Source organism: Uloborus diversus, chromosome 6, assembly GCF_026930045.1.
Source record: "Uloborus diversus isolate 005 chromosome 6, Udiv.v.3.1, whole genome shotgun sequence".
NCBI classification, from domain to species: domain Eukaryota; kingdom Metazoa; phylum Arthropoda; class Arachnida; order Araneae; family Uloboridae; genus Uloborus; species Uloborus diversus.
In genome coordinates, this window is record NC_072736.1 from 101,966,528 (window position 1) to 101,987,876 (window position 21,349).

General features: G+C 34.8%; 1 protein-coding gene across 1 annotated transcript in view; it reads left to right on the top strand.

The window, feature by feature from the left end:
• Nucleotides 1-42: 42 nt before the first annotated feature.
• LOC129223822 (echinoderm microtubule-associated protein-like 2) overlaps nt 43-21,349 on the top strand; it is a 106,666-nt gene continuing 85,359 nt past the window's right edge. Inside the window, exon 1 of the mRNA XM_054858181.1 lies at nt 43-67. Coding sequence (XP_054714156.1) covers nt 46-67 — 22 coding nt within the window. The 5' untranslated portion in view covers nt 43-45. The remainder of the gene's footprint in view (nt 68-21,349) is intronic.

Here is a 21,349-nt window from a genome sequence, read left to right on the forward strand (position 1 = left end):
GCAACATAAAATAAAGTTTGGAAAAAGGATGTGCAAGGAAATCGGATGACGATGGAGGACGGAATTCGTAAGTAATAATTATAAAAAATTTTTACTTTCTTTGATTACTGATCTTAATTTAAAGAAAAAAAATCACATATTCTTTCGTCAAATTCTCACGCTTTGCTACTTTCAGTTCGTTTAGTTTATTGTTTGTTTGAAAATTAGCATTTCTCTCATACTTCAGTTATGTTTACAATTTAAAAATATGGCTTTATGTATTTAAATTTTGGGTTTTGTTTCGTTAACTTAGTCATATTTATTAAAGAAAATGCATTCCATATATTAATCGTTTCAGATCTTTGTGTTACAACTCGCAAAAATATTACAAAAATATAATTAATTGCGCCTGCTGTTTTGTTTACAAACTTTAACCTTCTTGTTTCAAATGATTATTTTATTTTTTCGATCGGTGAGAGATCTTTTGTGATTCTTAAATAGTAGTTTATAAGGAACTAAATTTGTGCGTCGACTGTTTTATATTTCAATTGAAATATACGTTGATTCTGTGCTTCGGTAAAACTAAATTGCTAATCTTCATTGACTGTCAATTTAATATTCGAAACGAAGGCAGAAAAAAAAAGTGATTTTTGACCCCACAAGAATAGATTATGCTTCAAACCTTTTCTCTTCTTCCATTTCTTCAAAAAGGAAAAAGTTGTTTTTCTTTACTAATAATAAAGCTGTCTGGATCTCTGACGCCCCTAGATCGTTCGGCCGATTTCCATAAAATTTAGCACAAAGTCGGTTTGTAGCATAGGGGTGTGCACCTCGAAGCGATTTTTCGAAAATTCGATTTCGATCATTTTCTATTCCAATTTAAAGAAAATTTTACCCACCCAATTATCACAATGTGGAATAGTAAATTATGAAATTATCATAACGTTGAACCGTAGCATGTGTAAGCAATTTAACATTGCAAATTGGCGAGAAATTCGTCATCCATTATTTGTAAATATAAAGATGAACCAAATGACCTTTTAATTTTCTATTATGGGCAAAGCCGTGCAGGTACCACTAGTAATTAATATTCCTGCATTACAGTCATTCAATGACATTGAAATAAAAGCAAAATTACAAAACTTACAAAATACTGATCCTGAACATAAATGAATCCTTGGTCATTAAAGATAAACCATAATGATATTTTGTCCTATTTTTCTATACAAATAACAAAGCTGCAAGTCTCTCTGTCTGGATATCCAGGGGATGTCTGGATCTCTGTGACGCGCATAGCGCCTAGACCGTTCGGCCGATTTTCATGAAATTTGGCACAAAGTTAGTTTGTAGCATGGGGGTGTGCACCTCCAAACAATTTTTCGAAAATTAGATGTGGTTCTTTTTCTGTTCCAGTTTTAAGAACAAAATTATCATCAGATGGACGAGTAAATTACGAAATTATCATAACGTGGAACCGTAACTTGGGCACAAGCCAATTGAGGAGGTACGAAATTATCATAACGTGGAACTGTGACATGGGTGCAAGCCAGTTGGCAAGAAAATTCACCATACATTATTTGTAAATATACAGGCAAACCAAAAGATCTTTTAATTTTTCTATTACGGGCAAAGCCATGTGGGTACCACTAGTTAACAATATAATGTACAAGACATAGAGGTGTGTCATCACTGTCAACGTTTTTGCCATTGATGGTTATAGAATTGATGTTATTTGGATGTCAATGTTTCATAATTGAATGTGGCATGTCATTAAAGGAAGAAATTGTGATTATGTTTAAAAGTACAACGAATTTGGCGCTGCAATTCGATTTGACTGCACTAATTTTTCCTAAGTAACGTACCTCAGAGCTCAGGTGAACTCCAAGCCGGCCCGTCATTTGGGCAATCAAAGGAGATATCTTGATCCCCCACCCCAGCTTTCTAAAAGATTATTGAAAGCATGCATTTTTGTATATTTTGTTGTTCTTCTCTATCAAAGAAATTGAATGCATAGTGTTCACTCTAGGAAAAAAAAGGGCAGGGTGCTGGCCTTTGAAAGGGGCCCTTTTTTAAAAAAGGGCACTATTTCAACGCAGTGTCCCCCACCCAAGACCAATGATGCACCACTCAAAAAGTAGAGCTCTCCCCCCCCCCCTCATCCCCCCCCCCCCAAAAAAAATTACGAGGAGAAATAACACTTAAAACACCTTGCAAAAATTCAAACAGTCTAGTCTGCAACATGACCCCCTCCCCCCTTGACCGCCGTCACCACTGACTTTAGTATTAAATATGGTTTCATCCAGAAAACGCACTTGTCTACAGAATAGGGTTAGCTCAACCCCCCTCCCACACACACAGACAAATGCCAACTAAGCTAAGCACATTTTCCACACTCCATAGGACTATTTAGCTAATGCTGAAACTTGGCTTTGAGAGTTTTTCAACACTTTTCAGGCCATAATTTTAACTACCAATAAGAGTTTTAAAAAATTCTAGGCATTTCAAAACCCTTTGAATTTCAATTTAAGAACAGTATTTAATTACTGATCTCCCCTTCCTACGAAAGAAACTGCCTAGTAATGTGCATTGTGCCATTAAGTATTTTAGTAGACATAGTGATGTGGATCGGGTAAATACCCAGTGGGTAGGTAAATATTTTTTGGGTATTTACCCAAGGCCTGGGTAAATACCCAAAAACTGGGTATTTTACAAAAAAATGCAAAAAGTGAGTCTGAATTTTTTTTTTTTAAAATCTAAATATGAAATAATTGGTAAAATTGATACATACATTATGTATTACACAGTTGATAATATTTTTTTATTGGAAGACTTGATGAAACTATGAAAGAAACATATCGTGAACCAAAGAATCTTTCTTTTCAATGTCATAATTGGCAGGTATAAGCAATTCAATGATGAACTTCAGGATTTCAAAATCACAATCTAAGTTAGTCATATCCAAAATGAAAAAAAAAAAAAAAAAAAAGCATGAGGGATGCTTTGAAGAATTTACTAAGACGTTATTAAGACTATGATGTTATTTATTTATTTATTTTAATGTTGTTTAAATGATAACGTGGCAAATATAGAAACAGTTTTCATATTAATAAGCAAAAAAAAATTTTTTTTTTCTGCTGCTTTGCTCATTTGCATTTGCTCCACGGTATTTCATGATGAAAATGTATTCGAACTATTTTTAATACACGCAATTAGTGATGTGGGAAGGTAAATATTTTTTTGGGTATTTATCAGAAGGCAGGGTAAATCCCTTAGTAATTGCGAATTTTACCAAAAAAAAAAAACTTAAGGTGGTATCAAAAGTTGATGATTTTCTTTAAAATTAACTGTAAAGTGAAAGTTTAAAAATATAAAAATTTATATATTATTTATTTAATTAAAGGCGCAATGAAATCTTATCAAAAAAACTGTCAGAATTTAGAATGAACTATTCTAAATTCGTAGTCACAGTTACAAATCGTCTGAGGCCAGGGGCGGCAAATAGGGAGGGGGGTGAGAGGGGCGGTTGCACTCCCAAATCTTTCACTCAGAATAATAAAAAATGGTCAATTCATTTAAGATAACTTATAAAATCATTTGCCTGCATTTTCAGAACAGAAAAAAACTGATTTAGAATAATTATTTTCCTTAACTAAAGAAGAGACTACTAAAGAAGTAGTCTCTTCATATGAGTTAAATATGTCAAAAATGCGTAGTCTATGTTATGCGGTACAGTGTTGAGACTGCGCAATTTTTACGCGTAAACTCCATGATATTTTACATAAATTTTAATGCTCATGTTATATTTTAATGTTTAACTAGTAAGTATTCATTGACTCCTTGTACTAGAAACACATTTTAGTAACTCGATGTATTATATGCTTTCTTAGAAACTCTTTGTAAAGCTATGCTCTTTTTGAAAAACATCCTATATCAAAAAATACTTTCACGTCTACAAATATATCTTGATGCTCTTTACTTGACAATATCTGAGTGACACACGATGGTATTCAAGAGTTAAATCTATATAAATCCCCTGGACGAATTACTGGAAAGCGACCTTTTCAATGATAGGAAATCTGATGTCATTTTGATAGGTATGACTTTGTTTGAATTTTTGTTTACTGTACTTATACTGCGGAGCGTTTTTTGAACAATGCTACACTCTATCACAAAACTTTCAATCCGTTAATCATAATTCTTGGATTGACAATTGAAATTTAGTAATTTTCGAACAAAATGATCAATTCAGTTTCTCAAGAAATTGAGACAGGGTTTGATGATCATTTATCATTGGTCTTAAGTTCAATATTACGTAGTAGGGCCGGACTAATACTCCGTCAGTCCGTGCCCCGGCACGGAGTAAAGATTTTTGAGGGGCGCAAAATTGCCAAATCAAAATATTATGAAAAATATTTGCAACTGAACTGCTGAAAAAAAACAACTAATTTCTCTGGAAAAAATACTGGCACCATCTACAAATGAAGAGGGCGCATCGCGATATCCCTTTATCTATTCTATAACCGTAGTCTGCACAAGTTTGAAGTAAAAGGTGTTAGTTCTTTTATACTAATTACAGAGATTTTAAAATCATTTTGTCATAAGTAGGATCAACACCAGCAGGGGCGCCTCGAACTTAAATTTTTAAGAGGAGAGAACTTTTCTGCCAAACGGAGCTCTAAACTTTGCAGAATGATAAATTATGGATATTCACACATGTGCAGACTTAGATAAAATGAAAAGCTTTCTGCGAACACAAATCCTAACTGGAAAATTTTCTACAAATAATTATTTTGCCTAACTCACCCTTGAATAAAAAATTAAATTTATTTTATATTCAAATATAAAAGAGACAATAAAAAAAGGCTTTAAATCATTTATTTATTTTTTTTTTTTTTTTGCAATAACATATACAGTCGGACCTTCATATATAGAAATAGCAAACTTCCGGAAAAAAAATTCGATATATAGAAATTTCGATATATAGAAACGATCTTATTTTATCATAAAAATCTCTTTAAACATTAAAATTAAAGCTAATTTTCGTGCATGAAACCCAATTTCTAATTTATACGAGCATCGGATTAAACGAGTTAATAACTGGAAAATTAACAGAAATTACATTTTTGTGCTTTCATACATCTTCATTCTTCGGCAGTTCCACTTGATTCGCAACATGAGAGGATTTTCGTTTTGACAATGTAATCGAGAGAAAAGTAAAAAATCAATCTACTTAACTTGAATGATTTTACTGAAACTAAAAAGACTAAGAAAGATGATCAACAGACAAAAAGGATAACTTGAAACTGATTTTACATTGTTACTGGTTACAACTAAGATTTAAAATAAACTTGAGGGAATTTAAGAACTCCAGAACGGAACAACGATCTATCTACACACCCCTCAAACCATGATTTCTTAGCAACCTTTAGTAAACATAATTTTCTCCCGTAACCTTCATTTTTCAATGAGACAAACAATCTAAAGTGGAAAAAAAAATCTACGAATGTCTCGAAATTTTTTTTCGATATATAGAGATTTTTTCGATATATAGAAACAATTTTTCTATGTAATGAACATAGAAATTTGCTGGGATTTCGATATATAGAAAATTTCGATATGTGGAAGTTCGATTTATGGAGGCTCGACTGTAGTTTGCTTATTTCTCACCAACTAAAGAAAACTACCAAAACCATTTTTTTACACATGTGCTTTAAAAGGCTCTTTTGGAGAAAGGCTTTAACAGAAAGAAACTCTAGGATTTTCTTAAAAAATCCCTTTAAAAAAATTGTTTTTTTTTTTCTTTTTTATATCAACGTTAGTAGTTTGAAAAAAAATTTCTGCAGAGCCAAAAATTTTCTGCGAACGCCGTTCGCGCGTTCGTCTATATTATGCAAGACTGCACATGTGCTTACATCTTTAGTAAATAATTACATTTAGGCATTTTATTATTTCAACTAGTGGTACCCGCACGGCTTTGCCTGTAATAGAAAAATTAAAAGGTCTTTTGGTTCGCCTGTATATTTACAAATAATGTATGGTGAATTTTCTCGCCACTTGGCTTGCACCCATGTTACGGTTCCACGTTATAATTTAGTATCTCGCCAATTGGCTTGTGTCCATGTTACGGTTCCACGTTATGATAATTTCGAAATTTACTCGTCTATCTTATGATATTTTTGTTCTTAAAATTGGAATAGAAAAAGACCACATCGAATTTTCGAAAAATCGCTTTGAGGTGCACACCTCCATGCTACAAACTAACTTTGTGCCAAATTTCATGAAAATCGGCCGAATGGTCTAGGCGCTTTGCGCGTCACAGAGATCCAGACATCCAGACATCCTCCGAATATCCAGACAGAGAGACTTTCAGCTTTATTATTAGTAAAGATTATGTCTCCAAATTTTCAGAATCATCAGGCAAAATGTCCCGAATTATGAAATTTTTGGAAGATTACAGTGATTTCCCGCCGGAAAACAAAATTTCGCGGGGTTTTTTTTTGCAAACAGAAGCGAAAATTGAAAAATCCGACGTAAAAAGATTTTTTACAAGATTTAAAAATTTTTATTATGACGGGGTTGCGAAAATTAAAGCCTCGCGAAAAAAATGCTCTTACAGTATTCAGTGCAATTTGGAAACTCATGGCACGCTTTAGACTAAAAAATGTATAAATTTATAAATAAACAAGATAGCGTCTGGGGTGCTGATGTTTTTCTGTTTCTGTTTTTCTTACTTTCATTTTTTTCTTACCATGAAAATCTCAAAGCTGAATGCTTAAAAATGTATATGCCGTTAAAATATGGTTCAAACAGATAAATCAAAGTAGAGAGAGATAGAGAGAAGTGAGATTTAAACGATTGATATGAAAAGTCGCACTAGAAGTTGTTAAATGGTTGAAGGGAAAAAACGAAGGTTAAAACAAGAACTCTGCAGGAGATTAATGAGACACGATATTTAAAATGAAACATAGTAGAAAAATGACCATAGTTATCACACAAAAGTCAAAAATAAAATTAAATAATAAATAAATAAAAACACCTCCGTCCAAATCAATAAAATATACTTCTGGGGCTGTAAGCGTTTGAATTCAAACATGTTAAAATGTAAGGTAAGGGTGAAAATTAAAAGTTTTAATATTTCTGGTTTTAGGACTGTATTCTGAAAGAGTTCCCAGGGTTAGGTGAAACCCTAGAACCCTAAAACCTGTTCCCTATAACATCATCAAAGATTGTCTAAAGTTGTTTTCGAAACTTTAATTTTGAAAAATTTCCGAGGAAGTCTCTGCAAATCTTACCCCTTACCCTAACGTCATCAAAGATTGCTTACAATTTGCGTAATTATAATTTCAATTTTGAAAAGTTTTCGCGGAAGTTTTTACAACCTTCCCTTTCCACCTTTAAAGGTCGACTTTTGTTTAAACGATTTCAATTTCGAAAAATTCCGAGGGGAGAGGCACTAAATTCTCCTCATCCTAATATCCCGAAGATCGTCTAAAACTGCGATTTTGGAAATTAAAACTTCTGACAATTTACTAATGAAGATTTCTCCAATCCCATTCCTTCTCTTACAATTACGTATTTTGGATGAAAAATGTATGGGGGATGATCCCAGATCCCATTCCGTTCCCTTACTTTAACAAGTGTTGCCTGCCGACCGAGTGGTGTAATGGTTAGGCGTTGGCATCTTACGCCTGAAGACAAAGGTTCAAACCTGGCTTTAATCGATGGATTTTTAAGATGAATAAAATAGACAGCTCCCGGGTCGTATGAAAGATCCTTCGATTATTCGTTTGGCTTGAAGTACTCTCGGGAAAATTAAATTCCCAGCTCAGTTTCGCATTGTAAGAGCCTAGGTACCTCCATCTGATACGGATGCTACATCGGGAGATCGCACTAGGTCTACAAAGTCAAAGCCTCTAACACAGTCCCATTAGAAATAAATAAAAAAAGACAAAGATTGCTAACAACTGCATTTTTTTTTTTTTTTGAAAATTTTCCTCTCTAGACGCTTTGACAACCTCTTCTTCCCTTCTCTTTTTCAAATTTTGTGTACAGAATTAAAATTTTGAATCGTTTAAAATTTTGTTTTGAGCCTCAAGTTCGAAAAATTCCAAACTAAGGTCCCCTTAACATTCCTTCTCTTCCATCATCAAATCATCAAAGATTGTCTAAAATAGCGTTTTCAGAGATACTATTCAGAAAACTTTCCAGGGTGTAACCCCTAGACCCCCTATTTAGGCGCAAAATTTACCCATGACGCAATGTTCACATTGCTTTTTTTTTGAGCAATCACGAATTGCTTATTATTTTCACTTGACCGTTGAACGACGTCCCGTCCCTTGATTTTATTTTCCTATTATAATGCAGGCGTCCACGTGCCTCGGAATCGAATTATTTAGAAACGACCGTCGATTGTACACAATCTTTTTTTCGCGAAAAAAGTATTCAGCACATAACAACCAGCCCCTGGCATTCATTTGAATTTTAAAGTCTTAAATTCTAATTTTTGTTGCGATAAGAGCCATTAGTAAAACCCAAGGAGTAGAGTCCTATCGCAATTCGTGATTGCAGAAAAACATAATCTGATTTCAAAATCTCAAAATTCAAACTGTTTTATTTATTTATTTGCACATAGAAAAAGGATTAGTAATATGCATGTAACACATAAGCATAATTCTACTAATTCTAGATTCCACATAGATAACACAAGTCCCCTGATTTGTGAGCTCATAGCGCTTCGCGCCCCCACGCCACAGGCCCGGATTTCTATTCCCGGGTGGAGCATGGTTGAACTTAGCCGTTCATCCCTTCAGTGGGTCGATAAAATGAGTACCAAGTGCACTTGGGAACCAAACACTGGAGGTTCCGCATTAGGCTGATCACCTAACCGGGTCGTATGCCTTGCAACCCAGAGCCCCTGGTCAGGAAAACTGAGTTGGGCACAGTAGGCCTCGGCCCTCATGGACTGTCGTGACGCAGGGTTTGGCTTTTTTACTCCCACTTAAGCCGCAGACTACTCTCTCTCTCTCTCTCAGATCGCTGTTTTATGAATGGAGAATTTGAAATCACCAGAATCAAATCTGTCAACCGATTTGAAAATTGTTATTTACAATTTACATTAATTGCCAAGTTACTTTGACACATTTTATGTGTTTGCCAAAAAATGTAAAAAAGATCATGTGTTTTTTTCATTTGTTGGAGGGGAGAGGGGGGGCTCTTTATACATGCAGTTCAAAAAGGGTGCAATTTTTCCCTTTTGCACGGAGTGGTTCAAAAGCTAAATCCGGCCCTGTACGTAGATCGGTTACAGAAAACAAAAAAGAAAATATTACACTTATAAGTTAAATTTATAGCATGAGGGAAGAAGAACTGTTTTGTGAATTGTGCGACTATACTTTTTAATGACGCAAAATAAATACTAACCCAATTTAAAAAGTTTTCTTGGTTATTTTACAGAGAGGAATCTGAAGGAAATGTGTTTTTTTTACATAACTTTCTTGCTTCCATTGTTTTTTGACTGTTTCAATCAGGTCAGTCATTTGAAAGATGACTTTTGTGTCTCGCTCTCAACATCAAAATTGCCTTATTATTCTTAACATTAAAAAAAAACCATTTTATTATCACTTCCTGTTAACCAATATGTATTTTATACCATATTGAGGAAAATCCTGTTCAAGAAAATCGACCCCCCAAAGGAAATGCTGAAAATACCGCCCCTGTCTGAGGCTTAGCTCAAGCAGACTTGACATTTTAAAAAGGTTTTTTTTGCGTAAAATAAAGTTTTTCAGAACAAAAAACTTATCTAGATGAAATTAAACAGCAAAAATTCATCTAAATACAAAATTTAAAGATTACTAATTCCCATCTCAGATATGGGCTATTAATTCTTCATCTGTATTACTGCATCCGAATCACCATTTCTTTTTTGTGGATTTGTCTTGTATTACCAGGAGGGTGTACAGAAATTTTGGGACCCATCACAAATAAAACTTTTACGGACCCCCTCCATATTATTTACCCCTACTATTTGGGCCCCCATCAGGCTCGGGCCCGGGTCAACAAGTGTCCCCCCCCCCCCCCGTGTACTCCGCTAATGCGTATTACCAATTCTAGAAAATCCAAAGTCATAATATGACGGGTGTAACGTTCTTTACCATTTCCATTCTCTTCCATTTGTAGAAACAAGAAACCCAACGTGTAGGTATCGCAATTCATGATTGTAAAAAGCGTAATTTGAATTCAAGAAGTCGAAATTCAAATGCGAATCCTGGATGCTTTTTTTTTGTGTGTGTGTGTCTGTATAGGGGGGGGGGATCATTTCTAAGCCTTTCTGGAAAAAGAAAATAACCATTAAAATTTGTGAGCCTAAGTATAATTCGGTTTCAACTAGATCTAAACGCAATGTATCAGCTTGACCGAAACAACACCATTACGTTAACTCAGAAACGTGGGAAAAAAACATCAGCGAATATCAGAAACTTCTGTTAGGAAAAACCATGTCTTCTATTCAAGGAACACAAATCTTGGTTTAATATGATATAACTACTTAAACACCCTACGCGGCAGTTGAAAACAAACTATAAAAATTTACTTTTGTGCGCAAGAAAGCATTTTTTTTACGGAAAACTTGAAAAACAAAAAAAACAGCTGTGGAATAATCATTAATCGGCGGCAGGGCTGTGGAGTCGGAGTCGGGCTCATTTTAGGATAAAGGAGTCGGAGTCGTTCGAAAACATGTCGACTCCGACTCCAGGTTTCCTTTTGTTTTCTTTAATTTTCCCTGACTCTCCTTGCATTTTTTGAAAAATTAACTACCAATTAATTTGATTACATGTATAAATACCTACTAATAAGAAAATAACTCCTTGTGGCAACCAGCTGGCTTGATTGTTTATCGCATTTTCTGTAACAGCTACCTACGCCGTCTCCTAGTTTGCTTATTTTCTAACTTAATTTAACTGATAGCAACTGTCAGCAAACAATTTTGTTGCCTAACATTTTCTAAATAATCACTTTGAAATAAAAATAATATACTTTTTACCTCGATCTCTGTTATAAAATAGTAAAAGGAATGCATGTATCGCTTGAGCAAGTCGAGAAACTTCTCAGGGTGCTTGGTAAACTCAAAAGAGTGTTGGTACAAAAGCACAAATACAAAAGATCCGATAAAATATAGGGGTTAATGTTGTACCTTGGAACACTTTTCATATTTTAATTTTTAACGTCAATTATTTGAATCAAATTTAAAATCTAAAAGTCACATTAAAATAGCCCAACATACTTCTATAAAATATATATTTTTTAATTCAGACAATTTGAAAATAAAATGTTGCCAGCCATTTAAAGTATAAGTTCCAAGCTACCCCAAGGTTCAACATCCTATTGTACCTTGGGACACATCCTGTTGTTCTATGGGAAAGTCTTCATGATTCAGGAAACAGCCTTATTATACTTGAACCAATTTTGCACCAGAAAAGAAAAAGTTGTTTAAAAGACTACATATAAGATTAGAACATTGTTCCATGTTCCTAAACATATCTTAAATATTAAGAACCATGCATATGTTGTACCTTGGAACGTGTCCTAAGGTACAAAATGTTTGGCTTTTCCAAGGTACAATCACCACGTGGTTTAATGAAAACCAAAATGATGGTCAATCTAGAAGCACTATAAATAATTTGCTTATGAGAAAATAATGAAAGTACTTCTCTTTTATAACAGAATAAAATTCAGTTGACTAAATTTACAAATACATATAGACAAAAAATGAAATGAAAAGGAAGAAAATATTTACTTTTGAGTCATGAAATTCTCTTTCTCTCACAAAATCGCCAATTTTACTCATTTGATGCTGATTTTTACTATGGCACCATTTAGGGTGAAAGGTTACTATTAGAGATTATAAAAACATGGCTGCTAAAAATAGATTCTTAGAAATTAGCAGTGCCCCAAGGTACAACACTCCCCCCTAAATATTTTTTTTTATTCTAAAAATTTTATCTAAGAAAGCTTGGTTAACACTGAAAAGTACAAAATAAAATTAGTATATGATTTATTGCTTACAACACTCAATAATTATAATTAATCCTAAAATCTTCATATTAAGGTTCATTCTGAAGCCGTCAATTAAAAAATTAAAATTAAAAATTGAGCCTAGAAATGTAGGTATAGTTAAAGCTATTCGTACAAAGCTGTATACCGCAGCATTTTGTGTATAATTTGCTCCAGACGTACATGTACACGACCTCTCTCCGCGGCAATATAGTGCAATATTTTTGTTGAAATTTTTAAGATGAAATTTAAGATTTATTATTGGGGAATTTTTTCAGAATTAAAGAATCTCAATTTTTATAAACTCTGAAATTAAGTTGAGGTGTCGCCCACCAGATGAGTGCCACCCGGGAGGGAGGGGGAGGGGTGCCACCTCTCAAGAAAAGTTTTTGACTTAGCAAAAAAGTTTTTTTTTTCTTTCAAAACTCTTTCTCTCACTCTTCTCAGTGCTTTCAAAAATTGAAAGCACATGATTTGATCAGCATCTGTTAAACATTAAAGGGGAGCAAATTAATCTTTTTCATTTTTTTAAAAAATGGGACTTTTTAGTAATCTTACTTTAGAAATCGGATAATTTGATTTTCATATTGAATTTCTAACGTTGTATGCATCTTAGGTTTACAATAAAATACAACGCGAAAATTTCATTAAAAAGGAATTAATATTTGAATCTCTATTTAGGAGTTTTCCCGCCTTCCCATAAGGGGGGATTTGAAAAAATAAATTTAAAAAAATAAAAAGCCGCAGTCGGAGTCGGATGTTTCAAAATCTTGGAGTCGGAGTCAACCATTTTCCTTCCGACTCCGCAGCCCTGCTCGGCAGCAGGAAAAATTCAGCATCGTAAAAAGAATGTTGCGTAGGAGCATTGCCTCAAAAAGAACTTTTCCCGACTCTTTTGGAACAATTTCGTTTTTAAACTTATGGCCAAAAAGGAAAACGCATTGAAGGAAAAGAAGTGTGATTGCTCACCTAAATCCCAGGGCTGTTTTATTTTTATAAATGTTTTTTTCTTTCATTAAACTAGCAAGATTCTGAATACTGTTACAAGACAACACTCACTGACTGAACTACTGAATTGGATTGAAATGTACCGGACAGAACAGTTCTCGCGGCGATTTTCCAAGGTCAACCCAACCCAACCCCCCTGTCTTAGTGCCATAAAAATGCCTTTCCTTTTGTTACTTCTTATCTAACACCCCACTTTCTCAGAGACAAAGTACGACCTTGAAGAAAAAAGCGAGAATTCTAAGATCTCAGAAAAAGTGCTGAGTTACGGTACAGTGCGAAATATTCTAGATGAAGTTTTCCAGAGGAAAGAAACAAATATATATTTTGAAACTTTAAACCTTATACACATACAAAAAAAAAAAAATGTCCAAAAATTCTCTTCTGGAAAAATTCAAACAAAACCACCAGAAGCCTGAGGCCCCTTTAGATGCAGGGAAAATTATTGGGAGCAATCAGCCAGCACCTAAAATCCATGACTAACTCAATTTCCAATAGTTTTGAGCATTTCCCACTCAAAATTATGATTTTCCAAGGCATATACACAAAAAAAAAAAGTTTTTTCTTCCAGAAAAATCCAAACGAAGACAACTGAAGTCTGCGGGCCCTTTAGACGCAGGGGGCCCTATTAAGAGCAACCAGCCCGCGCCTAAAATCCATGACAAACTGTCAATTTACAGGACTTTTGAGCATTTTCCACTCAAAATTTTGACTTTCCATGGCAAATTCTCAAAAGAAAGATTTTGTCCCAGAAAAATTCAAACAAAGGCAGCTGAAGTCTGGGGCCCCTTTAGACGCAGGGGGCCCTATATTGGGAGCAATCAGCCCACGCCTAAAATCCATGACTAACTGTCAATTCCATGGGTTTTGAGCATTTTTCACTCAAAATTATGACTTTCCATGGCAAATTCTCAAAAGAGAGTTTTTTCTCCCAAAAAAATTCAAACGAAGGCAGCTGAATTCTGGGGCTCCTTCAGACGCAGGGGGGCCCTATTGAGAGCAATCAACCCGCCCCTGAAATCCATGACTTAACTGTCAATTTCCATGAGATTTGAGCATTTTTCACTCAAAATTATGACTTTCCATGGCAAATTCTCAAAAGAGAGTTTTTTCTCTCAAAAAAATTCAAACGAAGGCAGCTGAATCCTGGGGCCCCTTCAGACGCAGGGGGGGGGGGGGGCCTATTGAGAGCAATCAACCCGCGCCTGAAATCCATGACTAACTGTCAATTTCCATGAGTTTTGAGCATTTTCCACTCAAAATTATGACTTTCCATGGCAAATTCTCAATAGAAAGTTTTTTTCCCGGAAAAATTCAAACGAAGACAGCTGAAGCCTGGGGCCCCTTTAGACGCAGGTGGCCCTATAGGGAGCAATCAACCCGCGCCTAAAATCCATGACTAACTGTCAATTTCCAGGAATTTTGAGCATTTTCCACTCAAAATTTTGACTTTCCATCTTTTAGGAAGTGACGCGGCTCCGAGGCCCCTTGTTTGCTGGAGGCCCCAGCTAGCGCCTCATGCGCCTATTCGGTAATCCGCCACTGTTTTTAGGTACTGTTGTCCTTATTTTGTTGAGAATTTTATAGACTGCTCAATGAGGTAAAGATTTTGGAACTAATGTCGAGATTCTACTGGGAATTTTTAAGGACTGTTCTTCTAATTAGGATTTATAGGGTCTGCTGATACTATTGTGGGACTGTTGCCTTTATTTTAATTACCCTTTCAGCACAATTTCTCCTTATTCATTCAGTTATTTTTGTCTTTGTTATAATTGTTTTAAATGCTTCTTATTGCTAAGATTTCCAATATACACTCGGAGCTCGATAACTCGAAGCTTGTAACTTAAATATTCCTTTATCTCATAGTTTTCATTGGGTCCCAAACTCTCTAGACTGTTGTGGAAACTCCCCATAACTCGAACGTTTTAGCCGGTCCCTTGGGACTTCGAGCTATCGATATTTGACTTTGAAATGAGAGCGGTTTTCCTGCAGCTTGACTATGATTGGCCAATTTCATGAGTCAGTTTGGCTATTTTTCTAAACTTTCGCAAAGCAACCCTGCTTTAAGCTGATGATTTTATGAGTTTCATGCAAGAATATTCCATTTCATCTGCTAACAACTGGAATGCCTGATATAATTGCATCCTAACTTTATAGATTCAAAAAGTTTTTTTACAGCTTCGATTATTAATTTACGAATGTCATCCGTTATTTCATACAATGAAAAATACATGCCATATTTGTTCACGTCTTTTGTAGCTGAAGAGGTTTGGGATTTAAATTTTATGAAAAAATGCAAAACTGACTTGTGTTTTTTTTTTTTGGAAGGCATTTTTTTAAGCGTTTTACCTCTTCCTCCTCACAAATTTTCCGTCTTATACATAATTTCTTTTTGAAAAATTACATCTATATACATTTTATCATTATGAAATTAGACGTGAAGAAAACAAAATTCTAACTTACGTTATTTTCTTTATTTTGTTTTACTTATCTTTCTTTTATTCTTTGTTTTACTTAGTTTAGCAATTTGACAAATAAATCTGCAGGTCAAAGCCAATAAAAAAATCTTTAAAAGGATTCATATGCAATAAACTTCTTCCTCTGTCGCTCGTTTCGCGTAACTTGGCACGTGTAATATTGTTGACAAATTGACCTTTAAACGCCCTCAGTTACATCACCCCACACAAATAGCGTTTTCAAATACCAAATGCCTTCCGTGTTACCTGAAAGCACCCAAAAGTATATTTTTCTTTAGTTCATTTCCCATTCTTTTTTCATTTTAATTTAAATCGCCTCCACCTGAGCTTCTTGGGTAGTGTAACGTAGCATTAGCAACTGCGCATTGCGTTCGTGACGAACTACCCACGAACAAAAATCGTTGGTGTTAGGTGTACCTTGAATATGCATGTTCTTCGTACTTCGAAGGTCTTATTTCTCGCTTTCCTATTTTGCAGAAATATTATATCGTCATATTAACCTTTAAAGGTACGAAAAAAATCTTTTATTTTTTTATCCCGAAGAAATGTCAATTACAGATTTTATTATACAACTCAAACGCATCTTTGAAAGGTTTGAAGTTTAATTTTGCACTTTTTAAAGGTACTTTGAGTGTTTGTATTTTTTTTTTTTTTTAATTTTAGTGTAATGTTGTTATTATTTATTAGTTAAGTGATTGCTTCAGTTCTGTTCAGTGCTTTTGATGTTCTCTTATTTTTTGAAAATCCAGAACTGTAGCAAAAGTTCCTTCTTCCTTGCAAGTATTTATGTTTCATAACTGAATGCACAAATTACTTAATTGTTCAATAAGTGAAACTCGAGTTTTTCCTGCCAAGTAGGTAAGTTTTATTGCTTTAAAATTAACCAATACTTTATTAATTAATTTATGAAGAATAAAACGATGCGTACAAGGGCGTGCACATAAATTTTGGGGCCCGTCACAAATGACTTTTACGGTCCTCTCCATATTGTTTACCTCTTCGTCCCAACATATATTTCACCCCCATTTCAAAAATCTCTGTCCCCCTCAGACTCCGGCCAACAAGTATCCTTTCTAAACCAAAGCATAGTCTAAGAACGTCTGAAAAACTTTTAAAAAGTCGGAAATATTAGCTTCTTAAAGGATTTTTAGCAAAATCGGATTTGAGTGCATCTCGTGTTGGATAAGTTTTTCTCATTTTTTAAAACTTTATATAATAATCGGAACCCCTTCGAAATGAAATCCTGGCTACACCATTGACCCCAAGAACCTAGTTAAGGAATAACAAAGTTCTTGCGCCTCGTATGCCCGACCTTGTTACTTCCTTTTACAGCGAGCTGATGTGTGCATCACATGACTTCCTTTTACTCCAATTTAATGTCATTTTCTCATTATTGGCAGTTTTAATATGATTCAATAGTTTACTCTCTAAATATCACCAACAGTGGCCAAATTGAAACCAGATTAAAATAAAAAAAAAAATCGTCGCCAAGTTGGCGAAAAAACTTGGCGACCAAAAGCTTGGCGATACGTCACCAAGTGTTTACCAAATTATAACACCACTTAAGTTTGCATTGATATTAACAATGATTTCCCCCCAAAAAGGTGCAAAAGACCCCCTTAGGAACATCCGAAAGCAACCAAAAGGGGAGGTGCACAACTAGACCCCACTACGAGTCTATGTACCAAATTTCAACTTTCTAGGACATACCATTTTTGAGTTATGCGAGATACATACGCACATACACACATACGCACATACATACAGACGTCACGAGAAAAGTCGTTGTAATTACCTCGGTGATGGTCAAAATGGATATTTCGCGTGTCTATACATTCTTAGGCACTTTTCCGCATGTGGTCGAATCGAAAAAAAAACTCAACATTCATTTGGGGGTGAGCAAAATGGAAATTAAGGGCGATTTTTGAGTGAAAATTTTTTCGCGAATACAATACTTCCTTTTTTGTAAAAGGAAGTAAAAAAGGAAGTATTGTATTCGCGAAAAAATTTTCAATCAAAAATTGGCCTAAATTTCCATTTTTCTCACCCCCGAATGAATGTTGAGTTTTTTTTTTTCGACCCCAACACACGTGGATATATGCCTAGGAACGTACAGACACCAGAAATATCCATTTTGACGACCCCCGAAATTACAACGAATTTTCTCGTGACGTCTGTATGTACGTATGTATGTGCGTATGTGTCTCGCTTAACTCAAAAACGGTATGTCCTAGAAAGTTGTAATTTGGTACGTGGACTCCTAGTGGGGTCTAGTTGTGCACCTTTAATTTTGGTTGCATTTGGATGTTCCTAAGGCGGTCTTTTGCCCCTTTTTGGGGGGGGGGAATCATTGTTAATTTCGATGTGAACTCAAGTTGTGTTATAATTTGTCGGACACTTGGCGATATATCGCCTGTCTTTTGGTTGCCAAGTTTTGTCGCCAACTTAGCGACAAATTTGGAGATTTTTTAAAACTTTTTTTTAAAATTTGGTTTTAGTTTGGCCATTGTTGGTGATATTTAGAGAGTAAACAATTGAATAACTTTAAAATTGCCGATAATGGGGAAATTACATTAAATTGGAGTAAAAGGAAGTCATGTGATGCATATATCAGCTCATGTACTATAGACATACCGAAATAGCATTCACAGCTATACATTACGATGAAAAATGCCAATGAATGCATTAATTAGCATCACGTGTTTTCAGTGTAAACGAGCTGATGTGTGCATCACATGACTTCCTTTTACTCAAATTTAATGTCATTTCCCCATTACTGGCAATGTGATTCAATAGTTTACTCTCTAAATATTATCAACAGTGGCCAAATTAAAACAGATGAAACAAGAAGTTCTGTCTAGAACTATACGAGCCTGCTTTCCCATATACTCATACTACTTTCTAGTACCTGATCAATATTCTCATAAATAGCTAAAATCGCAAATTGTTTCAAACATATTTTTTAAATATTTTAAGCTAATTTCTAGGAATAAAATATTCCTCACTCAACTAAAAAATTAGATACGTAAAAAATGAAAAAATAAAATAAATAAAAATAAAATAAAAACGAACAAATAAAATTGCAGCACCTTTTATACAAAGCAGCTAGTGCACTTTTTTCCATTAAAAAAAATCTTTAACAGTTTTCAAAACGAAAAAATAATAATTAAAATTAATAAGCTCATTAAAATAAATACATCATATTAAAAAAAAATAGTTTCTTTTCCCCTGTTGCCAAAAATTTTTTTTAAATGAGTTAATGCACTTACCAAAATAAATGAAAACAAAAAAATGTCAACTTAAAGAAATATTTTTCACTGTCAAAAAAAAATCGTCTGCGCATATCTTTATGTAGAAACATAAATGACTTCGAGTTTATTCCCCGAAAACTAAATACCTAAATTAAAACTTTAGCGTGAAAATAAAAAAAAGTCATATCAACAATAATTATTTCGCAGTTAAAACCATAGCTGCGGAGTCGGAGTCAATTTCATTTTGATATTAAGGAGTCGGAGTCGAATATCCGAGAATCGGAGTCAGTCATTTGTCCTCCGTGTATAATTTTTTGCCAAAGCTACGAAGTAAGAGACGAGGTCGGGGAGTCGGAGTCCAATTAATTGTCGGGCACAGGAGTCGGAGTCAGGAGCACCAAAATTATCGGAGTCGGGAGTAGGTCGTCAAGAGCTATTTACAACAAACTTTGTTTGAAGTAAATCCGCCTTTAAGTTTGGAATCTATATTGACTTTCAATTTCCGCGTAGGCACTAATGTTAAGAGATTTGAACTGTTCAAAATAGAACGAAAACTTGTTCAAATAAAAAAAAATATTTTCGATACATGTTTTTCATCAAAAGCTTTTCCCTACAAAGTTTATTTTGAGCCACTTCGCCTCTAAGTTCAAGATTTATTTTTGCCTTGAATTTCCCCGTAGGCGCTAATGTTAAGTTTTTTTGAACTGTTTAAAATTGAGCAAAAAATCGTTCAAATAAAAAATAAATTATGGGAATGAGATGTCCTTGCCGAGATCTTTCTAAGAAAAGAAAATTTGTTCGAATCGGACTATTCATTCAAAAGTTATTAGGGGGGGGACAGACCGACAGACATTTTTCCCCTTCTCAATACCCTACTTTCCAATTTTTAATTTTTCAATATTTATCTAATTATTTTATTTATTTTTGACTTTTTTTTTGTTTTTAGGGATATTTTTAAGATGCATTAAGCCTTCTTTCATGCTTTTTTCTTCTTTCTCTGACTTTTACTGGGAAAGTAGGCTAAAAAATAAAAAAATATTCTCCAAATTTGTCGCCAAGTTGGCGACAAAACTTGGCGACCTAAAGACTGACGATATATCGCCAAATGTCCGACAAATTATAACACCACTAGAGTTTAAATCGAAATTAACAATGATTTTCCTCCAAAAAGGGGCAAAAAACCCCCTTAGGAACATCCGAATGCAACCAAAAGGGAAGGTGCACAACTAGGCCCCTCTAGGAGTCTTTGTACCAAATTTCTACTTTCTAGGACATACCGTTTTTGAGTTAAGCGAGATACATACACACATACGCACATACATACGTACATACAGACGTCACGAGAAAATTTGTTGTAATTAACTCGGGGGCCGTCAAAATGGATATTTCGAGTGTCTGTAGGTTCCGAGGCATATATCCACGTGTAGTCGAGTCGAAAAAAAATCAACATTCATTCTGGGTTGTGAAAAATGGAAATTAAGGCCGATTTTTGAGTGAAAATTTTTTCACGAATACAATACTTCTTTTTTGTAAAAGGAAGTAAAAATTGCGCTTTTGAAAAGCATGTTTAGGCAAAACAAGGTCCAAACATGGTTTCCAAAAGCGCCTTTATCCTTTTAGATATAGGCAACGAGACGGATTGCTTGTTTCAATGAGCAATATAATTTCTTTTGATTCGTCACTTTCAGATTTTTACAAAAAAGGATGTATTGTTTTCGCGAAAAATTTTTCACCCAAAAATCGACCTTAATTTCCATTTTGCTCACCCCCGAATGAATGTTGAGTTTTTTTTTTTTTTTTTTTTTTTTCAACCCAACCACTCGTGGATATGTGCCTAGAAAGGTACAGACACCCGAAATACCCATTTTGACATTCCCCGAAGTAATTACAACGATATTTCTCGTGACATCTGTACGTACGTATGTATGTGCGTATGTAAGTCGCAAACTCAAGAACGGAATGTCCTAGAAAGCTGAAATTTGGTACGTAGACTCCTAGTAGGGTCTGGTTGTGCACCTTCTTTTTTGGTTGCATTCGGATGCACCAAAGAGGGTCTTTTGCCCCTTTCTGGGGGGGAAATCATTGTTAATTCCGATGTAAACTCAAGTGATGTTATAATTTGGCGGACACTTGGCGATATATCGCCAGTCTTTTAGTCACGCCAAGTTTTGTCGCCAACTTGGCGACAAAACCCGCATTTTTTTTTAAATCTTTCAATTTGGCCACTGTTGATGATATTTAGAGAGTAAACTATTGAATCATATTAAAACTGCCAATAATGAGGAAATGACATTTAATTGGAGTAAAAGGAAGTCATGTGATGTACACATCAGCTCGTTGTCCTACAATTGGTAATTGGAGCGTTTTTGATCGGCAGAACTCGGCGCCTTTTTTACTCTGGCGCCGTCGTGCCTTGCACGACCCTGCACATAGGGACGGCGCAGCCCTGTTTACTCCCCGCGATGACTAACTTAGCGAGACTTACCTGACTAACGTAGTCAGGCTGAGCCCTGTAGAACACAGCAGATTATGAAATTCTAATAATTCCTTTTTTACCTTCAAATTCATATTTTAATACCCTTTTTGTTT